Genomic DNA, 18,764 nt, shown 5'->3' on the forward strand with positions numbered 1-18,764 from the left:
TCAAGCTTTCTTGCCAATCCAGTTGGGGCACTCTTAGTTCTGTTTGCTTGGCTTTAAATAAACTTTTCAAATTTTGGAATAATACGTAGTACAGAAAGATCCTGTGCGCCTCTGCCCAGTTCCCTGTAATGTTAACATCTTACACAAGAATGCTGTTTGTCAAAACTGAGAAATTAACACTAGTACATTACTACTAACTAAACTACAGACTTTTATTTGGAGGTTACCAGTTTTCCCATTAATCTTCGTATTCTCTTCTGTATTTGATTCTTCTTCTGCATTTAATAATGTTTTTTTAACAAACACAGCCCCTTACCTTCGGCTTGGGTCATGTTCCCGGGATCCTCACTGTGTAAAATCAGATTACTATTGCTACTTTGCATGAACATCTGTATTTTCGAAAGAAAGGTAAAAGTTAGCAACTTTTCTTTCATTTCTTTTTTTTTTTTTTTTTAAGATTTTATTTATTTGACAGAGAGATCACAAGTAGGCAGAGAGTCAGAAAGGGGGGGGGCAGGCTCTCCTCTGAGCAGAGAGCCCAATGTGGGGCTCAATCCTAGGACCCCCAGACCACGACCGAGCCGAAGGCAGAGGCTGAACCGACTGAGCCACCCAGGCGCCCCTCTTTCATTTCTTTTTATTTGTTTCATTTGTTAAAGTTGTTTCACTTTTCAACCCCTGCGTCCTCCCAACATTTCTGTCATTCGCAGTATGTTGAGCTATCATTTTAGTAATTCCATATCTTCTCCAATTCACCCTGTTTTTTAAAAATTTTGTGTTTTGTTTGTTTGTTTGTTTGTTTTGTTTTTTCAGTTTATGTCTCCCTCCCACAGCAGGCTGTCATTAAAAGATGAATACCGTGGAATTATCACGAATCTTGTTAGGTCTAATAATTGCACTGTTCTAAGGATTTTTTAGAAAACGTCTTTATTTATGAGAGACATGTTGAAATATTTACAGATAAAATTATTTATTTTAAAATACTTAAGCAAATAAAAAAATTGGAGAGCTAGAGCAGATAAAACAGGGTGTGTCCCTGGGTGTTCATTAGATATTCTTTTATTGGTATATGGTTGAAAATCTACAATTAAAGAGTTGTTTAGTGTGCCTGGGTGGCTCAGTGGTTTAAGCCTCTGCCTTCAGTTCAGGTCATGATTCCAGGGTGCTGGGATAGAGCCCCGCATCGGGCTCTCTGCTCAGCAGGGAGCCTGCTTCCTCCCCTTTCTCTGCCTGCCTCTTTGCCTACTTGTGATTTCTCTCTCTGTGTGTCAAATAAATAAAATTTTTTTAAAAAGTTGTTTAAAGTGGAAATTTAAGGGGCGCCTGGCTGGCTCAGTCCGTAGAGCATGCAGCTGTTGATTTTGGGGTTGTAAGTTGGAACCCCTCATTGGGCATAGAGATTACTTTTTAAAAAAGCGTTGGACCTGGGACGCCTGGGTGGCTCAGTGGGTTGAAGCCTCTGCCTTCGGCTCGGGTCATGTTCCCGGGATCCTGGGATCGGGCCTCTCATCGGGCTTTCTGCTCTGCAGAGGACTCTGCTCTGCAGGGAGCCTACTTCCTCCTCTCTCTCTGCCTGCCTCTCTGCCTGCATGTGATCTGCCTGTCAAATAAATAAATAAAATCTTTTTAAAAAAAAAGCGCTGGACCTTCAACTTAAAAAAATAATAATTTAAAAATAATTTAAATTTTAAAAATTTTTTAAAGATTTTATTTTCTTCGTCTGAGAGAGAGAGAGAGAAAGAGAGTGCATGCACAAGCATGGGGAGTGGCAACCACAGGGAGAAGCAGGCACCTACGGCACAAGGAGCCTGAAGCCAGACTCGATCCCAGGACCCTGGGATCATGACCTGAGCTGAAGGCAGATGCTTAACCGACTGAGCTACACAAGTGTCCCTAAAAAAAAAAATTTTTTTTTAATGGAATTTAAAAGAATTGAACAGTAGAGGCTTTGTTTTAATGTGACAAAGCCACATCGTCTGGACTGTGCAGATCGGCAGCTATTCGACAGACAGATAAGTCTGCTGGACATCTGCAGATTCATGACTCTATGTCGGAAACACGTATCTCCCAGGCACTGCATGAGGTGCTGGATGAACAAGAGCAGACCATCCTGCGAACTTCCAGAACCTGAGTCAGACATACTCGAGCCTTGGGGTGGAACCACCCATGTAGTAAAGGCTAATTAAAACTGGATCTTGGCTGGTAGAAAATACTCTGTATTTTCAAGGGGATTTTATTTGCATCTCTTAGTTTTATGGGTTTGAGTTGACTCATCTCAGCCACGTGGTTAATAAACGAAAGATTTATTATTATGCCTGATAATAATAATAACTTCTAATAATAATAATTTTAAAATCTAGTACAGATTATAATTTTTCCAAGGACCTGCAGCCCTTTGTAATTATCGCAATTATCCTATTGATCATTTAACTAGATTGTAGCCACCAGGAGCTGCTGCCTTTCTGCTTGCTCAAGTCCTCTGTTCCTCTGTCCCCAGATCACTGCAGGGCCCTGCCGCCTCGCTCACTGGGCAGACCGTGCTGGCGCTGAGCCCTGCTCTGCTCTGCTCTGTGACGCTGGCGAAATCTCGCCAACACTTGTTTCCATCTCTCTTTTTATTCTGCAGCAGAAGTATTGGGAAGCCCTAAACTCGGAGCAGGTATGGACAATCATACTCTCTCTATTCCAGAAGGGACGTCCTGTGGCTTGATTCCATTTCCTGTTTTTGTGAGCCCTTCTTGGATGGCCGGGCCCATGCCACATTCCTTTAGGTAAAGAAAAAAGAAAAAAGAAAACGAGAGGCAAGTCTGAGGATCAGGGGATTTTCCAGCCTCTCTCAGTTCCAAGTGCTTTCTGCTATGCTCCCAAATCATCAGGTAGGGACTCAGAAGATGTGGAACCCCAGGAGAAGCATGGTTTGGCAGACAAACCTGTGGACAAGCCGAGTAGCAGCAGGTTAGCGGCGGTGGTGGTGGTGGTGCTGGGGGCCAGCTGCATCCCCCCACACCGTCCCTCTGGGACCCTGGGCAGCGGGCGCTGTGTCCACACCTCCCTGGCCTGCAGGGGAGAGCTGAGCTTGTCTGATGACAACTACCTGTGCTGCTCATCTCCCAGGATTCTTTCTGGTAAGGGTGGAGATCATCTTTTGCTCAGATTTTCTTTTTGCCTGGATTCCAGCAATGTTTTCATTGCTTAAGATGAGGTTTCAAAACGCAGTCTTCCAGGAATTCGGAAGGAAGAGATTTAAATGTTTCAGAGGCTTAACCCACTTCAAAGAGTGCACTTAATTGAAGAGGCTGGCTGTTTGGTGGCCTCTGAGTTGGTCAAGAGCAGAAAGAACAACTCTGGAGAAGCTCTTTCGGGAGCTGGAGCAGTGATTCTGAAATATTGTGGCGCTAAAAATCACCTGAGGCACTTGTTAAAATGTCAAACCTTAGGTCCCAAACCAGAGAGGGGCGAGGGTGGATGCCCGGGATCCGTCTTTTTTTTTAATGGGCACCTTGGGCGCTTCTGGTGAGATTGATCACAGCCTGCTCCTAGAGCTGTGATCTGGAACGTGGGCCTGAGCCTGAAATCAGCATTCATCACAAAGCATACCGTCCACCCTCAAAGAATGAAACAGGCCCCTACCTACCTCCGCCCCTGGGCACCTGGGCCGTGGAGCCTGCAGGGCCAGCGGAGACTCTTTGGGGATTTGCTTGTTATCTCCTGCCCACATCTGCAATCATGCATAGATAAGTTAGCGCTTGAAGTGGCTGGCACAGCCCCAAACAGGTATGGGGCGGGGGTGGGGGACCGAGCTGCAACAACCCGATCAGCTTAGTCCTTGGCCCGCAGGGTTAGGGGAGGAGGTGGCCTTTTTAACACGATGCTTTTTTAGGCACCAAGTAGTGGAACTCAGTTCAGTTATCAGTAAATCACTAATTGAATTGGGCTCTTCCTATTTCAAACAAAGCCACGTTTTGTATTTTATAACTGGCATGCTGCGGGCATTTCTCTCAGTAGCTCAGGGAGCCCTACAGACCTTATCTAGGACCCTTACAACTGGACTGTTGGATTGAGCTTAAGTTTGAGCAGCTGGCAGTGTTTTTCTTGGAGGGCATGCCATGACTGGCTGTTTCCTTGCCTGGCTAGGCATCATCTGGCCTAGGCAGACACGATCTTTTCCTATGTTGTTTCCTGGGTCTCTTGATACTGTCAAATGTGACCTTGTCACTCCAAGTTATCAGTCATAGAAACTCAGAAATTAAAGAGATCATATTTAGTTGCTGATCCAACACCCTGGCTTACCACTCGAGAAACTGAGGCCCAAAGAAGAGAAAGCAAGTTAGTGGCAGAAGGAGGACTTGAGTCCAATCCCCGCTTGCCTCCGTGGCTGGACTCACCAAGAATTCCCTGCTCTTGGCCCCATGCAAAGTTCTCTCTCTCTCCTTGGTCACATGAGAACAAGAGGAGGTCTTTGCAAACCATGTATCATCAATGCTTATATGACTTGCTTCTCTTTTCTCAACTTTTTGCTCTTAACCTTTCCCATACTTGTGTGAGTCAGAATAATAGAATAATCACTGGCAGTGACCACCTTCTCAATTAAGTTTTAAGTGTTTGCTTTGGACAAGTCTGCTGAGCCTCAAGTTTAGAGGAAATGACGTGGTGGGGAGGAGGGCCAGGTGGCAAGGGCAGACCGGTGCTCTGCTCATAAGGAACTCATCCTCTACCTAAAAGGACAAGGCAGTGCCCATGTTCAGCTACAAATGACTTGTACAGTCAATACAAAGAAATAAGGGTGTGTAAGCTCAATGGGTAAAAGCAGTCAGAGTAGGTTTCCTGGAAGAGGAGGTACCTATCTGGGCCATAAAGAATGGGTTGAATTTGCCTGATCGATTCCAGGAATGACTTAGGCATGGAGGTGGGAAGTCTTGGGATAAAAGGAACATGACTCATTCTCACTAGAGTAAAGATGGAAAAGGAGGCTGGGGAGTGGGTCTGTCGGGGCTGGGGAGTGGGTCTGACGGTTCCGGGTGGTTGTCTGTTAACTCCTTGCTTTAAAGTTGTATGTGTCCCATGAGTTCCTAGAAACGCAGGCCTGATTAACCTGCCCTTACTGTTTCTCCTTGTCTGTGCCTGGGTTGTGAGAACCAGGACTGGAGCTGTTGTTAGCCGTGGCGCATTGTAAGAGATGGGAAGCATCTGTTCCATCCAGGTACCATTTGTGTCTTTTCTCTACAGTGGGACCCTGAAGACGTAAACCTTGAAGGGAACAAAGACAACGTAGACATGCTCGGATCCCAGGCACACAGGGGCTCCATGGGGCCAGTGGTCTTGACGTCTGACGAAGAACACCTAATGCAAGGCCATCAGCTCAGAGCCCTCAGCCAAACGTTTGTCAGGAACGGAGCAGGGATCAACCTGCAGTGACCCCCATGGCAGGCATCTCAGCTTCTGCAGAGGTGGCTCCTGAAAGTGAGGAGCTGGGTGTGGTCACTGAGCTTGGCTGCTCTGCGTTGTGGCTCAGAACAGAGCGAAGACTCTGGGTCCTGTGGATAGACCTGGGCATGCGCAGTTTGGTCTGAAGATCAGAAGTTCACAGACCACTCTTGCTTTGAAGTAGAAACTTTCATCTACTGGGCCCTCTCTTCCTTTTCCCTTCCGATTCAGCCATCTTCCACATCTCTGCTAGGTGCCAGGAATGAGTTCATCTAACAAGCAGCTCCTATGTTTGGATCTCCACGGACCCCCATTCTGCAAGTCCTGGCTACGCCCAGGAGATGAGAAGGGTGGGCCCGTATGCAGATCTAGGACACCCTCACCAGTACTGATGGGACCTGGCTCCCATCAAAGTTTTCTGCTTCTGGAGTTTTCTGCTGGAAGTTGGAGATGGGACTGCTTGGTCGACCAGAAGTTTGTGAGATCATGGTTATTGAAAGGGCAAGCTAAGTTCATTGCTCTAGGTACCAGGAGCTGCTCCAACCCGCCCAAGGTGTGTGCTGGCAGGGTTTGCAGGTAGCGGGCCTGTCTGCTTCAGGAGCTAACATGAAAGAGGCATGGTGGGAGGTGTTAAATTCAAGCATAGTCATCTCATTTTAGCATTATTTTGATACCATGATCACGGGAGAGGGGAAGGTTGGAGGGAATGGGGCCGAGGTGGGAGTGAATAAATTTACTGGAGTGAGTAAGTCATGATTGAGTTGGAGCATCTCACCGTGGAGTGCAGAGATGTCTGAATCCCAGCACAGCCACAAAAGCCAGCCATGAAGGGAACTGGAAGGCGTGTCAAGAAACATAGCTTTGCTCCTGGCTGGCCCCTCAGAGCCTGTGTGACTTAGTTTCAGTTACCCAGTTTCTCCAAAGGCGTAGTTTAAATCCCAGCAGCATGAAGAAGGGGGTGCCTCAGGAAAGCAAGGAGATTCCACAGACCTCAGCGGAGATCTCAATTTTTTGAGTGGCCTCTGAGCTAGAAGAGAACTTAAAGCCACCCTATTTATCCCCTTTATCCAACTGCTCTGATTCCTTGGTGTCTTGAAATGGAGTTTGCCAAAGCCAGTTTTGCTTTGTGCTCTTAACCATGGAAGCTGTTCTTGGAAAGGAGATAAGAGTTGGGGTGGAGAGTGCATTCCGGAAGAAAGCCTACAGAGGACTGGACCCAGGGAGGGATGGAATCCAGTCCAGGAAAGAGGAAGCTGATGTGGCCGGAATGGATGGCGCAATCTGGGCTAGGTGGTGAAGAGGCTGGCAAGGAATCAGACCACACAGGCAAGGGAGTTAGCACTTAATACCGTGGCTCATTGGCAGCCATGACCAGAACTAGAGTAGGAAGGTGACTGACATGCCTCCAGTAGGCCACAGCTTTTTAGGAAGCAGAAATGTAGTCATGGGCACAGTATGAACATGGGGAACATATTTAACTGGAGCAATAGCAGCAGGGCAGAAGGTGCGCTCATCTTTAGAAAGGCAAGAAGGCCCAGGGATAGGATACAATCTCTGGAATTTACCTTTTGCATATCCTCCTTCTCTCAAGAGGAGGCTGGTCCATGCTCCCAGGGGGTACCAGAAATTGCCTGAGTCTTAATGAAATGGCCATTTACCCAAGAACATCAAATAGTCTCGCTGATTTAAGCAGCACAAACTACCTGAGTCCCAGATGTTGTCTGTCTCCCTAGTTCCCATCGTCCCAGCCTTGCTTCACAAACCAGTTCCTCATGTTGTGGTCCAATCTTGTCTCAAAGCTGAATCCTGAAGAAGTCTCTTCACCCAGAGTGAACTATTAAACTGAAAACTTTGGAAGCAAACTTTGGTCTCCTTGTTCAATAAGAACCTGTCTGTTAGGCAAAGCTCTGGAACCCCAGAGCCTTTGTAAAGAGGTGCCAACCCAAAATCTTTTCTCCTAGTCAGAGTGTCTCCGTCCTGGGCCTCCATTGCAGCCTCATCCCTGTTGGACCAGGAGGATAATGGGAGTTACTTGCCCTGAAGACTCACTGAGCAGTGAAAGGGTTACCTACAAGGGAAAAGGCTGGGAAACAAACCGTCATCATCTTCTCTCGCCCACTCATCTGGATGTAAGTGATGGTTTAATGTGGCCTCAGTTGTGCTGCCTATTATCTCCATGGCTTGGAGCATGCTACCTAACCTTTGTGAACTGAGTGAAACAATACCTATCTACAATGCCTGTTGTGAAGACTAAGTAAATCAACGTACATGAACTGCATAACATAATACCTAACTCTCAAAGTAACCTTGAAAAGGGATTAGTTTCCATTCTCCCTAGACCTGCTGGGCACTTAGGTGCTCAAAGGGCTGTCAGTAACAAAAAAATATCAGACTCACAAATAGAATGATCTTCAGAGGGTTGAATACCCTCGACAATCCTAATAAATGATTATGTAGCCCCAACTTAAGATCTTCCCAGAAAAAGAGAGAGAGATTTCACTATTGTATATTCTGATGTCTGTACTCTTTAGGGAGAGTTCTGATCACTAAGACTTTCTTAAAATCCTGTCTAGATCCTGAAAAACCACTATCTCCATATCTCCTGTGAGCAACATCTGAGGCCACACTCACATCATGTTTGTTACCATGGGATATGAGCCTGGACAGAGTAAGGAGAGGCACTCGGGCAAGGCGTGTCACTGGACTCTAACTCCCAAATCTGATTTGGCGTGATCCTTCTCAAGTCATTTTTCTTTCTGGGTCACAGTCTCCTCATCTGTAAAATGAAAGGCCAGCTTTCTTTCTTCAAGATAGACATCTTTATAAACTCTTTTAAGACAAATTTCAGATTTACTTTGAAAATGGGATTCAATATATAACCATAGTTCTGTTTGGATTTTGCTATCCAATGAAGATAAAATTTGTCTTTGTAACATGAAGGCATCATGGGATTTGACATTTAAAAATTTTGCAGAGTCCTTTCAATACTGAAAACCAAAAACTATGCCACCTTGCTTCCAAACTTGGGGATTCTGGTGAGTTCATTTAGTTTATTAAGAGGCTCTATTATTGGCAGTTTATTTTGGTGAAGTCACATTCTTGCTAAACCATGTCTTATATTGAAGGAAATATGAAAAATATTTTCCACAGTGTGAGTAAAAGGACCTGGCTCAATCACTGATGTCTTAGGAGTGTCTCAAGACTGACTTCAGAATACTTTAAAGATGGTCTCCACTTCTTTTTCCGTGCCTAGTTGATCATTCTTGGCACTCTCCAACGATGTGAGCTTTGGTCTACTCTCTCCTACTTTACAATGTTACCCCCCGCGCCATGTTCAGGTCAATGCTTTGGCGGAGAAACCTCGGCCTTGAAACAAGCCCAGATACGGCGCAAGGCTGACGCAGATCTCTTCAAGCTTACACATCCTGCCGGTAGAAATCCAAAGGTCACCATCAGGTGAGAGGGACGTTCTTAAACAGGAAAGAAGTTCAAGAAATGGTGCTAAATTGAATGATTTGGAGAACATCGGCTTTGCTTTTTCCGTACCAAATTCTGAAAGCTAAACAAGGCACCAGGCATCCTGAACTGCTTCTTCTGGGTCAGACACGTCAGTAGCGCGTTAGCGTGTAAGTGCCTTCAAATTCACTGCAAACTAATCTGTTCCTTGGAGAACGCATCACCCTCTCTCGACTCCGCCAGGCATTTTCTACCGGCTGCCGGCACGGGCGGCCGAGGGCGCTGCTCTTCTCCTCCCGGGTCCTCTGAGTCTGCTGCTAGCTGCGATTACAGATAGGGCTTAGCCCCAATGGGGGGCGGTCAGGGGCGCTTGCCCCGCCTCACCCCCTGCGGACCCAATCAGAACTGAATCCTGCCTCCTATTGCCGACCTCCTCCCGGAGAAGGGGCCAAACCCCAGCGCCCCGCCACCGCCGGGCACTTCCGGGAAGGGAGGCGCCGCCGGGCTCAGCGCGTGCGCACTCCGCGGCCACCGCCTCCCTCCGGCTCCGCCGCGCGCGGTTTCCCGCCTCGCGGCGCCCGCGCGGGGACTGGGGAGGGTCGTCTAGGGGCTGCTGGTGTCTGGATCGCCATTCTGGTGTTTTAAGGGGATCGTTCTGAGAAGATGTTGCCGTGACTAACGTAGTTGACACCACCGGACACCAGTTTACGGTATACTGCACATCAGTCTTGTGTTTTAAACACACATTAAAAAAAATAAATAAAGGTAGTGCGGGTAATGTTTGTTTTCAAAAAAGAATCAGGTTGTAGCAAAATGTTTATGAAGAAAAAGAGTGCCCTGCTCCTCCCCTCTGCCCTCAGCAGCCCTCCTTCTCAAGCAACCGTCCTTTTTCTTTTTCTTTTTTCTCTTCTGTTCTTTTCCCTTCCCCACCCCCCTTCCGTTTTTCCCTCCCTCTTCCTTCCTCCTCCTACCAGTTTTTTTTTTAAACTTTATTTATTTGACACAAAGAGATCACAAGCAGAGAGGCAGGCAGAGAGAGACCGGGGCGGGGGCGGGGGGGCAGGGAGCAGGCTCCCCGCTGAGCGGAGAGCCCGATGTGGGGCTCAATCCCAGGACCCTGAGATCATGACCTGAGCCGAAGGCAGAGGCTTAGCCCATTGAGCCACCCAGGCGCCCCTTCCTACCAGTTTTAACCTGCTGCTTGTAGTTTTCTCATTAGGTTTGGTTTCAAACACGCTTTTTGGCTCTCAGATTCTAAGATTATACTTTTTTCTCTTAGCTGCATTATCTCCAGCTTGCACAAATTCCGGGCTAATAAGAAAGAGCAGCTTCACGTGTGTACTGAGCACTGTGTATAAAGAACTGTCTTCACATCCTGTGGGTTGCTATGGGATCAGCCTCCAGTGCCAGAGCTTCGTTGGTTATGTGGTGATTCCTAAAGCAGCTTCCAGCTTCTGAATCCAGCCTGGTCCAATTCACATGTTCCTTCAAGGCAGGCTGGCAAGTTCCACTCCTGTACTCTGGACTTGACCTTTCCCTTCATCCTCTTACACCTCCCCCGGCCATCCCTACTTAGCACTTGGAGCATCTCCAGCGCAAGTTTGAGGAATTTGCAAAACGCACAACTGGACAAAGTGCCCTCGCCTACTGCAGCCATTTTGGCCTTTCCCAGAGATATCCTGGCCATAAAAGAGCTGTCCAGGGGCGCCTGGGTGGCTCAGTGGGTTAAGCCGCTGCCTTCAGCTCAGGTCATGATCTTAGGGTCCTGGGATCGAGTCCCGCATCGGGCTCTCTGCTCAGCAGGGGGCCTGCTTCCCTCTCTCTCTCTCTCATTCTCTCTCTCTCTCTCTGCCTGCCTCTCCGTCTACTTGTGAGCTCTCTCTGTCAAATAAATAAATAAAATCTTTAAAAAATAAATAAATAAAAAAAGAGCTGTCCATAGGCCTTTCCTTCTAACTAGTAATTGCACGTGGTGAATATGTCTATTCCAAAGCTCCGATTTGTGTGGCACCTGTTCAAATATAGTCTCTTGGGCTCCACCCCTTTGTGATTTCCTAGATCCGGGCAAGACCTAGGAATCTTTACCAAGCTCCACAAGTGACTGAATCCATTACATGGTCCAGCACCACTCTTTGAGAAACACTGCCCTAAGGAAATTACTTTAAAACGGGTCTATTTGCATGAGGTGTTCTCATAAAACTATTTAGGACAGAAAAAAAAAAGTTGTCAAGTCCCCATACCCACTGTGGGGACAGATTAGACATAACTTCAATGAAGCAATGATATTTCACCATTAAATCTAAAAGATTAAAAAAAAAAAACAAAACCTGAAAGATTGGAGAACCACAGCCTGAAGTATTAGACTTTGAATTACCTTAAAATCATCTAGTTCACTGCCTGAGTGCCTTGCTCATTCTCACAAATGTATAAGTAACTTTGTCATGGATATGTTTATGAATTTTATACTTTTAATGCTTTCTACATTTTTTCAATTAGTATATATTTATTATATAATTAGACAAAATAAAGAAACTTATAAATACGTATCTGGTCCCCCAAATAGATGGAGAGGAGAGGGAGTTGGGGGAAATTGGAGGGGGAGACGAACCATGAGACACCGTGGACTCTGAAAAACAGTCTGAGGGTTTTGGAGGGGCATGGGGGTAGGAGGTTGGGTGAGCCTGGTGGTGGGTATCAGGAAGGGCACATATTGCATGGAGCACTGGGTGTGGTGCATAAACAATGAATTCTGGAATACTGAAAAGAAATTTTAAAAATAAATAAAAAATTTTAAAAATCTGCATAAACATTAGAAAAAGGGAAATCCATACGTAACTGTACTGTATATTGTGCGTGCATTTTTTTTTTTTCAATAAAGGCTGATTCTTTCTACATCTAACTCCCTGGCTGTAGATTCCAAGTTGATAAACACCTGTGCATGCATTTTTATCTTGCTCTCTGTGTGTATGTAGAAATTCTTATTCTTACGGGGCGCCTGGGTGGCTCAGCGGGTTAAAGCCTATGCCTTCGGCTCAGGTCATGGTCTCAGGGTCCTGGGATCGAGCCCCGCATCGGGCTCTCTGCTCAGCGGGGAGCCCGCTTCCTCCTCTCTCTCTGCCTGCCTCTCTGCCTACTTGTGATCTGTCTGTCAAATAAATAAATAAAATCTTTAAAAAAAAAAAAAAAAAAAGAAATTCTTATTCTTAGGATACACATGCCCAGCTGTTTAGGAGAGAAGCATCATGACTCAGCAACTTTTCAATGGCTTGAGGGGGGTGAGGAGTATGTATTTCCAGGTGTATATGTATATGAAAATAGAGAGATACAGTAAAGGAGATAAACTGAACGATGACGAGTGAATAGGGGTGAACGGTGTGTTTGTTTGTTGTATGATTCTTTCAACTTTTCTGTAGGTTTGAAGTCTTCCTGAGTCAAAAGTTGGGTGGGGAGGGTACAGGAGTAAAGCCTCTCATAGTCAGCCCCACCAAGAGATGGTTGTCTGGCTGTCCGACTGTCTGGCTGTCCAGCAGTCCATCCCACTGGTCAGTCAGTGGAGGACCCTGAAGCCTCCGGGCTATGCAAAGCAACCAGGCGGATTCCTAGGGACTGTTTTTCAAGCAGCTTCCCTGTGTGGCTGGAGTCACAGCCCGCTAATTGTGGGATGATGTCCTGACATAAGGGATGGACAGATTCCAGTTTGCCTGGTCCTGAGAAAAAAAATAAGTTTTCTATCTTCGACACCCCTGATAAGGCGCCTCCAGGGACATGAGTAATTGTCAGACCCTGGGGATGAACTAGAGCTAAGAAAGCTGGACAATGGAAAGCCCTGAGCACCGTGACAAGGAAATTCTTCCCCTGAATTGCCTTTTCCTATTGAGATAAGATAATACACAATAAAGGACCAGGCTTAGAAGTGCTGCCTCTGATCCCAGGGGGAGCAGCCTGAGCGGAGGTCCCCAGTAGGGCTTGCCCTGGCCTGCCACAGGGCAAAGTCATTGACCTCGATGCAGAAGGCCAGCAGGCACGTCCTGGTCCCACCACTCCCTGGCTGTGATGATGAGGGAACAGAAGGCTGGCTGAGGACAAAGCAGAAGCGGACACCCTGCAACCTTCCCCACCCCCACTCCTGAGTGGGACATTCCTTAGGAATCTCCCAACTATCTTAACGTTAATACCTTGCTAGAGGGGAAAACAACCTTAATCTGACAATGGCAAGGCCTGAAGGCCTTGGGTAGATGAACTCATATGAATGTTCTATTGAAACCTCCCTTTTTTCTTACCTCCCCCAACTCTGTTGTATATAACCTGCCACCCCTCCCAACCCCTGGGCAGCAACTCTTTCTGCCCATGGGTCCTGTCCCCCTGCTTTAATAACCCCCTGTCTTGCACCAAAGATGTCTCAGGAATTCTTTCTTGGTCATCGGCTCTGGACCTCACCCCACTGAACCTCACCTATATTCTAAACCTTCATCTGTGAGACTGATTCCTGCTCTTCTTCTTAAGAAAGTTCACTCCTCTCTGACCTGCCTCCTCGTTGGGCGCCACACACTGCAAACTGACCATGAATGGCCTTTTCAGCTCCTAAAGGCCAGTGAAGTATCAGTTATTGTCATGACTTTGTAGGCATGAAGCAATTCATTTTGTCGCCCCCCCCCACTTTTGAGTCCACCTCACCTGGATGTCTTTTAGGCCTTGACTGCACTTTTTTTTTTTTAATAGTATTTTATTTACTTATTTGACAAAGATCACAAGTAGGCAGAGAGGCGGAGAGAAAGGAGGAAGCAGGCTCCCCACGGAGCAGAGAGCCCGATGTGGGGCTCGATCCCAGGACCCTGGGATCATGACCTGAGCCGAAGGCAGAGGCTTAACCCACTGAGCCACCCAGGCGCCCCCTTGATTGCACTTTTATTCTGAGATTGTATGAGTAAAGCTTCTTTGAACTTCTAAACAGGCTGGATTGAGATATTCTGAGATGCTCCCTTTTTCCAGAGCAAACCAAGAGAAGCAGAAGGTGTCACCCCTTTGATACCCCTTCACCAGAAAATAAATCCCCACAGGCAAGTGGTGACTCTCCCATGCTGGCTTGAGGGAGGGAGAGGTGAGGGGGAGCTGCTGAGCTGACCCTGGTCTTGTGAGCTACAAGGGAGGGCAAGCGGGCCTTCTCTCAGTCAGAGATGTGGCCTTGGCTTCTTGGGTGAGGTAGAGCAGAACAGGGAGAGCAGAGAGAGAGAGCTGTGCCTTTGACCGGGCTTCAGGAGGAAAGGATTGAGCTGAGTGAGTTGTATACGTGCAGAGCTCCCAGACACCCTAATGTCTACAACCCAGCTCCACCACCACCACTCCAACCTCTCCTCGAAGAGGTTTTGGGGATGATGCACCATTGCCCAGAGATTTGGATCAGGAGATATGCCGGGGCTCTTCCAGACTTAAAAATCTACTAACCTGTCCTCTGCTCGCTAGCCACGGGAACTTGGACATGTTTGTTAGCTTTGTGAGCCTTAGTTTTCTCAGCTGTAAAATGGGATTATTGGGCGCCTGGGTGGCTCAGTGGGTTAAGCCGCTGCCTTCGGCTCAGGTCATGATCTCAGGGTCCTGGGATCGAGTCCCGCATCGGGCTCTCTGCTCAGCAGGGAGCCTGCTTCCCTCTCTCTCTCTCTGCCTGCCTCTCCATTCTACTTGTGATTTCTCTCTGTCAAATAAATAAATAAAATCTTTAAAAAAAAAAAGAAAGAAAAAAATCTTTTAAAAAATAAATAAATAAATAAAATGGGATTATTAACATTTACCCCACTTACCACACAGAGTTGTTATAAGCACCCGCAGACCTAAGATGAAGTTCCTGGTGAAATCATAAATGTACTCCTCTCTCTCTGTGTACTCTGTCCCCAGTTCTGGGCTGACCAGGTGAATGCCTGGAGAGGCTGAGTGCCTGCAGTGGGTCAGAGCGAAGGTCACACGTGCTCAAGGGATGAACACTAAATCAGATTTCACCAGCCATCGTCCCTCTATGGTGACCCTTATGACTCTTTGAGTCTTCTCTATCTCCTGTCTTTACTCTACCCTTCTTCCTTCCCTTGTGCTCCCTCAGCTAGCACTTTCTGAGAGATTCTGTATCCCAGATATCTTGCCAGGCGGCTGGGGGAGTGCCCGAACCTTATGCCTTGGGACCATGTGTCTTGCCTGGTGCTGGAGAACCCAGAGCAGGGACAGGGATGAGGCGAGCAGTGGTCTCAGGGAAGCTTGCGCTGTGGGCTCACAGGGTAGCAGTCCTTTGGCTGGGGACAAGGCTGGAAGAGTGGGGCCCACACAAGGCAAGTGTTCACTGAGAACCAGATATTTGAGGCTATGTTTGAAAAACAGATGCTTTCCACCTCACGCTTGTGTGGGTGAGTCTGGAGCCCCGTGGACTTTGATTCTCTGCTCCCCCTGTCCTTCACCAGCTCCTTCTCTCTCTTCAGCTTCTACAGGCAGCTTCTTTCTAGCCAGATGATCTGAAAGCTAGCAGCGCATCCTAGAATCACTGCTGCCAGGGCTTGTAAAATATTACTATGAAATCAAGGCAGTAATTCTCAACCCTGGCCAGGCACCAGAATCACCTGGGGTTTGGTTTGGGTTTTCTTTTAATCCAGGTTTCCTGGCCCCACCTTTTGTATCTTCTGATTCAGTAAATCCGGGACAGGAGCCCTGAGATTGGTATGGTCTGCTCTCACAAAACTGAGGTGGAAATATCGTCACACCCACTTTGCTTTTCCACTCTCTCCCTAAGGACCGCACACGTTTTATTGCGGGAAGCTCAGCATCGCCTAGAAGATTCCCACCTCACTTGGGGTCGCCGAGAACCCTAAGGGCTTAGCTGGTCCCCAAAGTGAAGGAGCTGCGATAGGGTTAGGTGGCACTAGTCCGGCCTCATTCCCAGAAGAGAGAGGATGGGCAATGGACGTCCACCACTTAACTTTCCCATGCCTCACTTACCTCATTTGTGAAATGGGAATAAAAACAGTTCTTCCTTCGTAAGCTAGGCTAAAGGAGCTCAGAGAACATAAGGGCACACAGTGAGGGCTCAGTGATGATGGCTGCCTGTGGTTAGGGGAGTGGGCTCTGGAGCCAGACGCTCGGGTTCGCAGCCTGCCAGCTACTCTCTGTATAACCTCTGTGCCTCAGTTTTCTTCTCTGTACAACAGGGGTGGTTGTGACTCTCTCCCAGAACTGTTCTTGGGTGTTATTAAATGAATGAATAAGCTCAAGGCAGTGAGATCAACATGGGGCAAACAGCACCCAAGACAAGACTAGCCGTTGTCGTGACTTCTGCCGTGACCTCTTGCGGCCTCGTGGTGTCAGTGTTGGACACCGAGCCTCTCACTTCATTGCTGTTTGCCCCCGGGTCCTGGCAGCCTTTCAGGACCAGCTGTGGCCCTTCCAGAAGGGTCAGCTGCCTCCCCCTTTGCTACCAGTGGCCGAGGGTACCCTGACTTAGTCTCCTAAAATAGCTCACCTACACAGCCTCCTCCCAGGAGACCGGCTGGCCTCATGGTGCTGAGTCAGACCCGGATCCAGGCCCTTCAGTTGGCAGTTCCAGATTCTCCATTCTCCCACCCTCTTCCCCACAGAGACCGATCGGCGCCCATAGCTTTTCTGTGACCATCCTGGACTCTAAGGATCTGAGCCTATCCCCTTCCCCAGTGAAGCTACTCTTTTTTTTTTTTTCTTTAAAGATTTATTTGGGGATGCCTAGGTGGCTCAGTCAGTTGGGAATCTACCTTCAGCTCAGGTCATGATCCCGGGATCCTGGGATCGAGTACCGAATTGGGCTCCTTGCTCAGCGGGGAGACTGTTTCTCCCTCTGCCTGCTGCTCTCCCTGCTGTGCTCTCTCTCCGTATTTCTCTCTCTGACAGGTAAATAAATAAAACCTTTAAAAATATATATGTATATATCAATTACTTATCAGAGAGAGAGAGAGAGCAGACGCGCACGAGCAGGAGGGGCAGAGGGAGAGAATCTTAAACAGAGTCAGTGCTGAGCATGGAGCCCAACGAGGGGCTTGATCTCATGACCATGAGATCACACACTGAGCTGACACCAGGAGTCCCTCTTTCAACTGACTGTGCCACCCAAGTGCCCTGAGGCTACTCTTTTTTTTTTTTTTAAGATTTTATTTATTCAGGGGCACCTGGGTGGCTCAGTGGGTTAAGCCGCTGCCTTCGGCTCGGGTCATGATCTCGGGGTCCTGGGATCGAGTCCCGCATCGGGCTCTCTGCTCAGCGGGGAGCCTGCTTCCTCCTCTCTCTCTCTCTGCCTGCCTCTCTGCCTACTTGTGGTCTCTCTCTGTCAAATAAATAAAATCTTTTTTAAAAAAAAGATTTTATTTATTCATTTGGCAGACAGAGATCACAAGTAGGCAGAGAGGTAGGCGGGGGGGGGGGGGGGGAAAGGCACCCTGCTGAGCAGAGAGCCTGATGTGGGGCTCGATCCCAGAACCCTGGGACCATGTTTGGATCACAACCTGAACTGAAGGCAGAGGCTTTAACCCACTGAGCCACCCAAGCGCCCCCTGAGGCTACTCTTTCAAAGGAAGTTACCAGAGTGAGTCTTGGGGTCCCCACACCCCATTTTGTTCAGAAGGCTGTCTGTTCTCTGTGGCTCCAAGCTATTCACCTTCATGAGGAAGATTCCCCAAGAGATTACCAGGTGTCCAATAGGCCTCCTTCTACTGGAAATACTGCCAGGGATCCTGAGGCGCTTTTTTGCTTCTTAGAGAAGAGGAAAGAATCTCTTCTTCGAAATCATGTCGTGTGTAGTTTTTAAAAACCCCACGTGTATTTCTAATATGCAGCCAAGGTAGAGAACCATTGAAATAGGAGGACTGACACCTAATGGTATTTAAAACTCACCCGTGCCAATGGCTGTGTGCTTATTTCCTAAAGGCTGCCATTCCTCAGAACATTTTTTTTTTTAAAGATTTTATTTATTTATTTGTCAGAGAGAGAGAGGGAGAGAGAGCGAGCACAGGCAGACAGAATGGCAGGCAGAAGCAGAGGGGGAAGCAGGCTCCCTGCCGAGCAAGGAGCCCAATGTGGGACTCGATCCCAGGATGCCAGGATCATGACCTGAGCTGAAGGCAGCTGCTTAACCAATTGAGTCACCCCGGCGTCCCCTTCAGAATATTTTGATACTAAAACATTGGAATTGGGGTGTGTGGGGGGGTCTGCTTATCATACGCATTCTCACATTCTGCTGAGTCCATGGCTCTGGAGTGGAGGAGTGGGGGGAAATCCCGAACTAGTGAGAGGCCACTAGTGAGAGGAGGGTGTGGACAAAGTGGTTGGAAGGCTGCCCACTCAGCCGTGCCTAAGCAGGGAGTTGTGTGAGGCCCCAGAGTGGGGGCATCCCAGGGAGAATCAGGACCTAGAAACAAGAGTGCAGTTCTCCAAGCTAAATTTTAAATCTCTTGCCAAATAATATATCTCCTATCTGGCTTTTGGAGCATATTTTCAGATGGAAGAAAATGTATGTCCAAAGCAGGAACCCCAGTATCAGCACCCTCCATGAGAGCGGAGGTGAGCCCCTGGGAAAGCAAGCCAGGAAGACAATTGCTGCCGCTAGTCAGTGAGGAAAGCCTCGGGCTCCGATGACCTCATGGCTCTTTTCTGTCGCCGGTGACCGGACACTCCCTTCCCCTCTGCCCACCTCCACCCACAGGCATATCAAACAGATGACCACATGAGCACGGGGGAAAAGTGTTCCCCATCGATAACACACATTGTCACGTGCTGCTGTGGCCTCATCTCCCGAAAGTCCCGTGATGTCAGGCTGAGTGAGCCTGAGTGAGGTCAGCAGGAACGTTCTCTCCCTGGAGACGCAGGAATTTTTTGGGAAAAGTCGTACA

At 47.9% G+C, this 18,764-nt stretch overlaps 1 protein-coding gene across 6 annotated transcripts in view; it reads left to right on the forward strand.

The window, feature by feature from the left end:
- The window catches only part of TMEM44 (transmembrane protein 44), a 36,996-nt gene extending 26,416 nt beyond the window's left edge, over window positions 1-10,580 (forward strand). For 3 of the 6 annotated variants that reach the window (XM_032337412.1, XM_032337431.1, XM_032337454.1), the window contains 2 exons: window positions 2,627-2,659; window positions 5,227-6,908. In XM_032337412.1, coding sequence (XP_032193303.1) covers window positions 2,627-2,659; window positions 5,227-5,415 — 222 coding nt within the window. In that variant the 3' untranslated portion in view covers window positions 5,416-6,908. Of the gene's footprint in view, window positions 1-2,626; window positions 2,660-5,226; window positions 6,909-10,159 lie in introns of those variants that run through there. The other 3 variants (XM_032337416.1, XM_032337439.1, XM_032337425.1) reach the window with 3 other exon arrangements.
- The last annotated feature ends 8,184 nt before the right edge of the window (window positions 10,581-18,764 follow it).

Source organism: Mustela erminea, chromosome 1 (genome assembly GCF_009829155.1).
Source record: "Mustela erminea isolate mMusErm1 chromosome 1, mMusErm1.Pri, whole genome shotgun sequence".
NCBI lineage: Eukaryota > Metazoa > Chordata > Mammalia > Carnivora > Mustelidae > Mustela > Mustela erminea.